The sequence below is a fragment of the Pygocentrus nattereri genome, chromosome 12 (assembly GCF_015220715.1).
Source record: "Pygocentrus nattereri isolate fPygNat1 chromosome 12, fPygNat1.pri, whole genome shotgun sequence".
Taxonomy (NCBI): Eukaryota; Metazoa; Chordata; class Actinopteri; order Characiformes; family Serrasalmidae; genus Pygocentrus; species Pygocentrus nattereri.
In genome coordinates, this window is record NC_051222.1 from 10,159,262 (window position 1) to 10,170,967 (window position 11,706).

The 11,706-nt window shown below is 43.1% G+C and overlaps 1 protein-coding gene across 1 annotated transcript; it reads right to left on the bottom strand.

The window, feature by feature from the left end:
• Positions 1–2,012: 2,012 nt before the first annotated feature.
• Positions 2,013–9,841, bottom strand: ndufab1a (NADH:ubiquinone oxidoreductase subunit AB1a). Its single transcript, XM_017717285.2, has 5 exons — positions 9,585–9,841; positions 7,012–7,140; positions 6,835–6,922; positions 3,586–3,693; positions 2,013–2,247 (listed from the first exon to the last, which is right to left on the bottom strand). Exons 1-4 carry the CDS (start codon positions 9,747–9,749, stop codon positions 3,602–3,604), a joined length of 474 nt encoding a protein of 157 aa, XP_017572774.1. The 5' UTR covers positions 9,750–9,841; the 3' UTR covers positions 2,013–2,247; positions 3,586–3,601.
• Between the last annotated feature and the right edge of the window lie 1,865 nt (positions 9,842–11,706).

Below are 11,706 nucleotides of genomic sequence, written 5' to 3' on the forward strand. Positions count from 1 at the left end.
CAATATGATTAACCATTAAAAAATTACAATTTTGGACAAAAAGCTTAACTGGCCTCCATCTATTTTGCCCTCACCTGCACCCTCTAGTGTTTGATAAGCCTGGAAGAGATTTATGGGGTGGAAATGAACGCTGAGGGCGCCAACATGCATTCAATAATCTGATTTGGTTGGAGAAGATCAGGTTTTCCAGTAAATACTCGACATGGGACCCAGTGATCTTTTATTCTGAGAAAAGAAGTCTCCCGAACACCTAGGCTCACCCTTCCTCTATCCATATGAATATGACCGATAATGACCTTAGCAACCATGACCTGACCTTATTTTTATTTTTACTTTTACTTCTTTAATTGACCAGCTAGATATAAGAAATGTGACTATCATTTTATTAAAAATTACTATTATTATTTCATTTATTATTATTTTAATTTGTGTGTTGTATTTATTTATTTTTTTCTTTCTGAAAAATGGTGGAGTTCTTTTGCCTGTTGACAGTATATTTGTATATTTCCACCAAAAAAAAAAAAAAAAAAATCAGATTTGGTCAGCAATCCAATCAACACATTTACATGCACTTGAGTGATCAGATAATGGGGAAACTCCAGGTCTACAAGAGTCTGATAGTAATTGGATTTCTGCTTTGCAATAAACCAACAAACTCCGGCCAATAAACTCACAGAAGCCGCTTTATCTGAAAATATGAACCTACTTCATCCAGAAGATATTCAAGTCCTTTTATTTGGTGAACCCCAGTTTCTACATGGAAGGCAGCAGTATTACCCACCACGCTACACCAAACGCACTTAACTATAAAGTTGTGGCTGATAAATAAGCACTGGAACACTGAAGGCTATTACACTAGGTTAGCTCTTAGCAGATTAGCGCTTCGCTACAAAAGTCTTAACAAGTGAAATCATCTTGAATCTTAATATATCTACTATTTCTCATTTTGAGATGGTTGTAGGAATAACAATAATCTATTAAGTAGTTTTATTAAGTACAATTCTCACAGTAGCAGATAAAATGAAGTATCTGCCAATTGTGTAGAAATTCGTTCTATAACAAGCTTACAATTTCAAAATGAGAAATAGTAGATATATCGATTAGATTTAAGGTGATTTTGACTTGCCAAGATGCCATTTCTTTGCAGGGTTTTATTCATGATCTCCAGGTTTCATCTGCTAGAGTCATTTTTCATGATTGAGGCCAAAACATGACCTGAAAACGGCTGAGGAGGTCTGTCCTTGTTAGCATGCCGTCCCTGATTGGTTGGTCCGAAATCCTGAGCTTAGGTTGTGACGGCTCTCTGGTGCCCACCTCATTGCTCCGAAGCAGGGCCATCCCAGCCTGTTCGAAGCTCCATATACAGAGGAGCTCATTGCACGTTGTTTCATTTAGATCGCTTTGCCCCAGCGAGAGTTATCACAGAATATTCAGGGCCTCTTTCGAGTGCATCTTCCTGTATAATGTCCATTTCAGGGATTTTGAAGAGAATAGCACGACTGTTCATTCCGTCTTTGGTCCGTTTAGATGTCTTCGGTCTGCATTGCCTTCACATCTCAGATGCACTGCACCAGAGTTTGTTTTTGAAGTGAATCAAGACCGACCAGCTCAGGGGGTCTTGGTTGGCTTATTTGGTGCGCACCAGAGTTCGGATGGCGGTGGTCTCAGATCAATCATGCCAGACCTCGTTTATAATCAACCGAACCTGCCATGTCTCAACGCACCTTTCACACTTGGAGTTCATAAACCTGGACTAACAGAGGAAACTTAACTGCCGTTAGTTAATCATGAGACCTAAATGTTTTTTAGGTTTTCTGACACCGACACAGTCAGGAACTACGTAGACGATGAACGTGCTCTGCGAGACAGACCCCAGGACCACTCAGGTGCCAACAGTGAGCTTCCAGTGAAAAAATATTGATGCATCATCTGTTGAACCATCAACACAGGACCGTTTGGGTCATCATCTGTAAACAGATGCAAGTTTGAGGAAAAAAAGACCAAGCCCGCTCTGGAATCTTAATAAGGGATTTAAAGTCTTTATTATGGTAATATTTATATGAATTATTCATGTCTGAATGAATTCTAACTGGCAGCATTCTGCAGTGTGTCAGGCAGATTCTGCCAATCACAAACAACGAAGAGGCCAAAACAGGATTACAGATTTATGCTTTCGCATGTGAATAAAATAAACAGTGTGTCGGCGCCTTTGCCGCTATTCACGTCTCACCACACAAAACTCTGTACCTGAGGAAAAGAAAAAGGAAATTATGATCAGTATTATTGCCATACTGTTCAAATATAAGCATTAATACATACAATTTCATATAGTTCATACACCAATGAGGCATGACATTATGACCACCACCTCCTTGTTTCTACGTGGATCATTCTCAGCACTGCAGTAACACTGACGTGGTGGTGGTGTGTTATTGTGTGTTGTGCTGGTCTGAGTAGATCAGACAGCAGTGCTGCTGGAGTTTTTAAACACCTTAGTATCATTGCTGGACTAAGAATAGTCCACCAACCAAAAATATCCAGCCAACAGGAGTCCTGTGACCACTGATGAAGGACTAGAGGATGACCAACACAAACTGTGCAGCAGCAGATGAGCCATCGTCTCTGACTTTACATCTACAGGGTGAACTGAGTTAGGAGTGTCTAATAGAGTGGACAGTGAGTGGACACAGTGTTTAAAAACTCCAGCAGCACTGCTGTGTCTGATCCACTTGTACCAGCACAACACACACACCACCACCACGTCAGTGTTACTGCAGTGCTGAGAATGATGAAGGAATGAAGGAAGGGGGGAGGGAGAATAGATGGAAGGAAAGGAAGGAAAGAGGAAAAAAGGAAGAAAGAAAAAGAGGAAAAGAAAGGAAAGGAACAAAAGGAAGAGAAGAAAAAAAGAAATGCTAGATGAGAAAGAAAGAAAGAAAGAAAGAAAAACAAAAATCAATGAAAAGAATGGAGGAAGCAATAAAGAGGAATAAACAGAAATAAAAGGAAAAAGGAGGGAAGAAACAGGCAGGAGTGAAGGAACAAAGGAAGAAAAGAAAAAAGAAACAAAAGGAATAAAGGAAGAAAAACGTATAAGCACTGCGATAACTGAAATTCTCACTGCCGCTAGTTCAGATTACGCTGAGTTAAATTATATAAACAGACTAAAAAAGCTGGCTGTTTACTTCCACTGTGAAAAAGTCTCGTACGGTTTTTATACAGCACGATAATTTATACTGTGGTTTAACTGGTACAACAGCTTACTGTCCATCCTACATACGATATTTTAGACATTTCTCTCAAACAATGAGCCTCATTCACCAACCGTTCTGAAGAAGAAATTTCTTCTTAAAACCCACAGTTTTCATGAAGATTCCGACGTTCAGGGTTTTCTTATTTGGGATTCAGAATCTACACGCTCAAGAGCAAAAAGCTGAGAACAGTTCTGGGGTTTAAGATCACACCATGAATCGGACTTTTTCCTAGGACCTTTCTGAAGAAATCATTTAAGATTAAACTTTATACTGGTGAATGAGGCTCAATGAGTCTTTGAGTAGTATAACTGCGTAGATCGCGTCGACTTACATGAAATAACAAAAGTTTATTCGTAGACATCCTTCTTATCTGCGATGTACTGAACGATCTCCTCGGGTGTCATAAGCTTCTCTGCTTCTGCGTCAGGAATCTCGAAACCTGCACAAACCGAAGAAGCACGAAGCACAACAGCCCAGTCAGTTTGGTTCCCATCACAGCAGCAGGACCACTTTACGCTGTAAAAGTGGTAACTAAGGGTACAATCGGTCCTAAACTTGGGTCAGCAGAAGGTTTTAACAGTAAGGTCAGTGCATGCCGAACCAGGAATTTTAGTGCTCTCAAAGTGAGGCTTCTTACTCATCTGCAAATCAGACAATTATGGATTACGACTCCAGGGAATCTGAAGAGGAATATTGGTTGGGATTAGGGATGCGGATTCGGGACCAGCTGTTATTAGTTGGTGATTAAATGTTAACCGTAGAGGTCGGCGGTATGGCAGAAGTGTTGCAACACTTCAAGAAATATAATGAAACATGTAGTAGTCAAATAAGCAAGAGAACATGAGCGGGAGCGTGTATCGCAAAATAACATCACGGCTGATGGTCGCTGTAGATCATCAGAACCGTGACGTTATTTGCGATAACACAGCCTCGAGGGTTCTATTGGGCCGTGAACGTGGCATTTAATATATTATAATGTTCGCAGTTCCTTCTGGCAAATTATAGTTCCTTAACAAGCAGCTTGTCGCTACATCAGAGTAACAACCTCTGCCTAGTCGCTGCACAGCTGGCAGTTCGTTCTCCAGCTCCTTACTCTAAATTCCCAAACTGTGACAGAAGAACAGCTAAACCTGGAATCAGCCAGAAATGAACCCAATACCATGCGCCAAACGTGTAGTTTGATCCTCAGAGTCTGACCAAATCGGACTGAGCTACAAAACTGATCAGATATAAAAATATCAGGTTTAGCTCAGTTTTGACAGATCAGTATTAATGTTGTTTAGTTCCAGTCTGTCTGTAAAGCATCTTCGCCAAACTAAACGGGCTGTGATCCTATTAGGTTTAAGTGTACGGTATTCCCCCGCGGCTTAGAAAATGGAGGATGGATGGATGTACGGTATTGGCTTCAGCATCTCCTACAGCTGTCAAAGTCGTTGCTTAGCAACAACATCTCAGAGAAATAGTGTTTGTGAAAAATGCTTCTTGGCACGCTTCTCAACCAAACGGCTTACGTGGCCGTACCTGTTGTATAATGTTCTGTATTGCACTGTGACATAAATTATCACAACAACAATACAAATCATCATATTGCCCAGCCCTAGTTAACAAACCAACCAGAAGCTACAACTCGACCCATGAAAGCATCAAACACTGCACTGCGTTTTACATAAACAAAACCTGAATGAAAAGACGCAGCTTAACGTAACATATGAGAGCAAGCAAGTGTACTTATTTAGTGATACTTTTTTGATCCCACAACCGGGGAAATTCCACCTCCGCATTTAACCCATCCGTGAAATGAAACACCACATACACACCAGTGAACACACACACTAGGGGGCAGTGAGCACACTTGCCCGGAGCGGTGGGCAGCCCTATCCACAGCGCCCAGGGAGCAATTGGGGGTTAGGTGTCTTGCTCAAGGACACTTCAGTCTGTTGGTCCTGGGGATCGAACCGGCAACCTTCCGGTCACAGGGCCAGTTCCCTAACTTCCAGCCCACGACTGCCCCACGACTTACCTATGCATTATTACCTCCCACACATTATTATCCCAATTCAACAAACACATAAGGCCTGACCGGGGCTAGTTTGAAGTTCATATGCACAGTTTAAAGGACAATCAATATAAAGTCAGTAGCTCGCAGCTTTTATGTTTTTTGTCATGGGAATAACTACGGCTTACTGTTAGCCAATGCATTTGTAGGCTATAGCTTAAGGCTACACTCAAAAGGAGAAACATGGGGTTAAATATCCAAGTCGTGACAGTGTTCAATCACCTATAACTACAGATTGTGGTGTTCTTGTTAGTTTACAATGAGCCCTTATATCTACACAGAGAGCTTCTTCCAACAGAGGCCACCGTGTTACTACAGTAACCCAGAACAGACAAACCAAGCACTGGCTCTAGAGGGCGGCTTTCGCACTTTTACACTGAAACAGCAACTTGAATTTGGTGGCGCTGTAGCTCCGGTTGGAAGACATAGAACAGAGAAAAATCAGTGGTTGCTGCCGGTGCTGGTAACCATTCTGTGCTGTGAAAAGTCTGAGAACCCAAAATACTTACTATTTAGCACAAAAAAGCAAAGGAGAGTGAATCTCATGGTCAAAGAAGCGAAAACATGAAGCAAAAGGAAACCACCGTAGGAAACAGCCACCGTAGGTTCTACTACACACTTGCGAATGGAGGGGTGAGGGAGGGGGACTCAATCTACAACCTCACCATTACATGCCTCTACATCTTACACACTGCACTGTAATCAATGGCTCTGGACTACTGGTAAAAAATTATGTGGAGTCAAGAAGTCAACTCCATCGACTCCAGCGGCAGGAGTCTAGAGTTGGGGTTGACTCAAGGAAACCCAGGGCTGTGCAACATTAAGCAGGGCTCCTGGAACATGTGCACAGTTCTAAAAACGGTCCTCAGATTTAATTAAAATAGTCACCAACTGAATTAAGGTTTTCCCCAAAAGCACTGGTTGAACACTTATTTCTTTGTCGGCAAAAAATTAAAAGTGGTGGGGGCGTTAAGAGGCGGCAAAAGTCACCGCACCTCGATCAAAGATCACGAAGAACGGATAATTCTGTCTTTTAGATGATACGACGCAATAGATTGTGCTTGATTGACCACGGACACCAAGTAACAAGGAAAAAAAAATCCATTTTGACTTCAGGTTAACTTTAAAGGCCACAAGCAGAAGGCAGCACCAGATCTATTTTGAACTAAAATATCGCTGCTGTCAGAACAAAACCTTGTATCTCCAAAGTGGAAAGTTTACAGGAGAAGGAAAAAAAAAACCCTTTACTTTTAATGTAAGTCAATGGAACCAGAATTTTTAACAAAGAATTTTGGGTCATTTCTTTCTGTCCATTCATCATGAAGTTTACACACTATGTAAAGGACAACGGGCACTTTCAAATTATGTCAAAATCTGAAAAACAACAAAAACAGAGATACAAGGGTTTGTTCCGACTGTAGCGATTTAAAATAATTAATAAATAAATAAATAAATAAAAAATCACTTCATCCCCTAAACATCAATTCTTGAGAACACAATGCAGACCACAACACTTGTACACACCGAATTCATCCTCCATGGCCATGATGATCTCCACTTGGTCTAGACTGTCCAGCCCCAAGTCCTTCATGAAATGAGACGAGACCTGAAGCTAATAGAGAAACATCACAAAGCACAGTTAGGAGGCACTGCAGACAAAGCCTGAGTATAGCATACAGGAGGCATAATGAGGGGACTTGCCTTCTCGGGGTTGATCTTGTCGTAGAGCTTAAGCACATAGAGGACCCTGTCGCGGATGGAATCTATGGTTAATGGGGGAAGGTCACCGTATTGCCTCAACTGAGAGACCAGGGGGGAGCTGTACTGAATCTGAAACAGCAGAAAGCAGAAAAGCGCATTTACAACAAAACGGAGATGAGCCACTTGGCGCTGTTACCATACGGTACGGCACCGACTACGGAACAACTACACTTCCCCAGACTTCCCACCTGGCTGAGGTGCACATGGAACCAACTGTTGCTGTTTTATTTGGTTTGACCCCAAATACCCTGAGCCTTACAACAGTAATACTACAGGATTCCTGTAAAATTCTTATAGTATATGCAGACAATTACTGCAGGGTACACACACATTTTCTAAGCCAATTAACCTCTTGAGCTGTAGGGGGTGCTGCAGCCTATCCCAGCAGTCACTGGGCAGAAGCCCTGACATGTTGCCAGTCCATCACAGGGCAGACACACACACATCTAGGGGCAATTTAGCATCTCCAATTCGCCCAACTACATGTCTTCGGACTCTGGCTGCCCAGCCGGGGAATCGAACCCAGACCCTTCTTGCTGTTGGGTGACGGCGCTACCCACTATGCTACTTATAGCAACCTATATAAACACGTACAAGTGCCATTTATAGTGATACATAAGACCTATAATACACATATTATAAACCACTGTAAGACAATACCAAATGAATACTACAGCATACAGAACAAGGCTTTCCAGTGTGGCCCGTCAGGGTTTTTGATGCAGAACACTAGAAAGTGACCCCACCTGACCCCACCTGCTCACTCAATGAGAGAACTGTTTTACACTCAACATAACTTACTGAGTTCTTATTTTCCTTTTAAATTTCTACTTTTTGAAGTATTATATATAAAATGTTGTGTTATAAAATTATACACTTTAGAAGCCGACCTAAAACCTGCACTTTCTGTACTGCACTCTCCAATTCTATGTGCCGACACTTTGAATACTTAATATTTGGCATATTATTTAGCAAATAATATTTCAGAAACCACACCATACCACCTTAAAACAAAGCCCCTGCCAGCCAGGATGAACCTTTCACAAACATTAAACTCTCCAGCCAGTAGTGCTGGTGTATCGGTCCATAGGCCTGTCACTGCACCTCTAAGTCAACGTCTCCATGGACAATCACCACCTCATCCACACCATCAGACTCACTCTGATCTTACTGCACCTTCAATCTAGCAGATCTGTACTTACACATATAGACAGATCATGTACATCTTCTACCCACATCCTGTACAATCTGGAAGATTCTATATCAGTATCCCATCCCTGAGGACCTGCATCTCATTTATTATCTACCTCAAACTATCTGCACATACGGAATGTAAACAACAGCACATTTCATAGTTTTATTCCATAACTTATTACTGTACAACTGTACACTGGAATAGTGCAATACTAGTGTATATTGTGTGTGTATTCAGAATAGGTATATATTACTTATTTATATATTTATTTATTTTTGTATTTAAATTCTACACAGGGGCTACAAACCCAAGACTTTCACTCACTCTCCACCTGTGTAAATGTGATGCGACAATAAACGTGATTTGACTTCAGACGTCTGGTTCCTATCAGCACCACTGTGAGCAATTCAGCCTCCATAAACATCTCTACAACAGAGTATGTCACACCACACCACTCTTAAAGCGGAACTCCACTAATTTTCCCAAATATCTGCATAATTGAATGGCTAAGATGTAAACAGAGTCATTCAGAGTTGTTTGGTGTGAAATGCTGCGCTCTGGAGAAACTGTTAGAATTGCTCACAGTGGTGTTGATAGGAACCAGACGTCCACCTTTAAAATCTCCCTCGCTGAAAGTTACTGCATGAAACTAGTGTGTGTGTGTGTATATATATATATATAAAGTATATGAACACTGAGCCTGACGTCTGAGACACTGGATAGTGCATAAAACAGCTATAACTGCGTTATAGACACCATGACCTCTGGTTCCTCTCTCAACCACCGTAAAGAAATCTCTGCAAATGAATCATTTCACGTCAAACCACTCGGAGTGACAGTTCACCTCTCGATCACGGAGCTATGCTGAAGTTTTGAAAAACAAGTGGACTTCCCCTTTAATCTCTTCAGACGTCTGGTTCCTATCACCACCACCACAAGTTTCTCCAGAACGGAGCTTTTCACACCAAACCACTCCGAACCCTGCAGTTTAACTCGTGCTAACGATTTAGCAATGTTGTCGAGCCATTTTAAAGGCTTCCACACCACGGCAGCGACCTAAAATCGTGCTTTCACCGGCCCAAACGGGGAGGTTAGCTAACATTAGCGCTGCTAGCGTGTTAGTAATCCGGGCCACTGCAGCGCAGAGCGGACAGGCGCGTCTGTCCCTCCTCCGTGTTGAATATCCGGATGAGCTCGACTCAAATCCTGGACCTGAGCTCGACTCTCGCCCGCTGTGCGGCTGAGCGCCCGCCCGACCGGCCGCGGGCAGAAGTCAGCAGAGTGGGTAGGTCACCGCCTGTGACCGTGTGTGACCCACCTGAGTCAGAGCGGGCCTGTGTCCGCTGTGTCCGCGGGCCCGCAGGCAGAGGCTCCGGCTCCGGCCGAGAGGAGCCGAGGAGAGGGCGGCCACATGGCTCCGACTGAGCACGGCCAGGCGGGGGTTCAGTGATCGGACACACCGGGCAAGGATGCGCGCCGCCATGTTACTCTCTCTCACACACACTGCTCCCACAATGCAGAGGGATTTGTCCTCGGCCGGCTTCTTCTGCGGCTGGGCCCTGCGGAGGAGCCGGGGCTTCGGCTCCTGCTGCTGCCCCCTACAGTACAGTAAAGCAGAACCGGAGCCGGCGCCAGACAAGCAAACGCGTCTGCAGCCCGGAGAGCCAGTGGGCGTAACGAATGGGCGGAGACACTGGCCATCATTTCTTGCATCGGCCAATCATATAACAGATGGAACAGACGGACTGTCAATCAAAACTTGCATTGGCCAATCATAAGTGTGAATGACCTGTCACTCATTTTGTGCATCAGCCAATGGTTTGAAGGAAAGTGGGACGATAGTTTGAAGGTGCATTAAATATCACCTCATTTCTTATTTCAGATCAAGACATTACTGCAACTGTTGTTTCATGTATATATATTTACACAACATGTAATTCGTTACTGTACTTAATTCGGTTTTTTTTTCATTTATCTTTACTGTAGTATTTCTATTTTGGGCGACTTTTTACTTTAACTCCACCACATTTCAGACTCACCTGTCTTATTCTTTACTCCACTGCACGGTGTGAAATCTGTCTCATGTTTATATGGCGGACACTGACTGACCATCACGCATAAAAGCATTAGTGAACTGATTCCGACTCTGTGGGTAAAACCATGAACACACTATAGAAATATGTGCACGTGTGCAGTTCTGACTGCCACGTGTCTTTTTCTGAGTTTATACCAACACGGTTTCCACCTAAACTCCGCTTGTTCCATGGCCACTTGGTTCCTGATGGAAACTTCGGACAGACACCCAGTGTCTGTCGGTTCCTGGTGGCTTTCAGTCGCTAATGGTGCTCTGGGTTGATATCCCAGTGTAAGGGATACAAATTTAATCAGGTGTTCTGGGACTGATTCCATACATACGTTGTTCGTTTCCTAATGGTCTCTAATGTCAACCATCAAGCCAATTTCCGTTAGGAGGAAAACCATCAGGTTTTGTTATTAAGGGTCCTAGTGGTCTTCAGCATGACGTTCATGCGTTTCAGCCACAGGTCAGTTTGTTTTGAATGAACTCGACATTGTCTATCGTCGTGGTTTTATTTTGAACGTTACCGTATTAAACTGCCTTATTATCACCATGACAACGTTAATAAACATTCAGGGTGACTCAGCAGTACGGGGTTCGCTGTTGTCAGAGCGGCGAACCGTCGTTAACAGGCTGGCGGTCCATGTCAGGCTGAGGGTGGATTCAACGGGTTCAATTAAATGGATTAAAAAGATGTTTTAAGCCAAAACAATGCATAAGACATCAGGCTGAGAGTTCATAACCATTTAATATAGTACGTTTCTGGTGAGGTTCCAATCACCACCGCTGTGAACAATTCTGACGCTAAGCTTCTCCAGAACATAGGATTTCACACCAAACCACTCTAAAAGGGGGCAGTCGTGGGCTGGGAGGTTAGGGAACCAGCCCTGTGACCTGAAGGTTGCTGGTTTGATCCCCATGGCTGACAGTCCATGGCTGAAGCGCCCTTGAGCAAGACACCTAACCCCAGTTGCTCCCAGGCGCCGTGGATAGGGCTGCCCACCGCTCCAGGCAAGTGTACTCACTGCCCCCTAGTGTGTGTGTTCAGTAGTGTGCATGTATGTGGGTGTTTCACTGCATGGTTGGGTTAAATGCAGAGGTCTAATTTCACATTGTGCAAACAAATGGTTAATTCTAAAAGACTTTGTTTACATCTTATCCATATAATTATGCAGACATTTAAAAAAATATGAGTTCCCCTTTAAGTAAATAAGGCCTGCAGAGTCCTGACCCTGACTGCAGGGTGAAATTGGTCTAATATTGATATTGCAGCGGAATTATAATTTTGGTCGAGTTTGATATTTCAGTGTTAACACTGCTGGATCAAGTTAACACTATCACTGAAAGTCAGCGCACATTCATT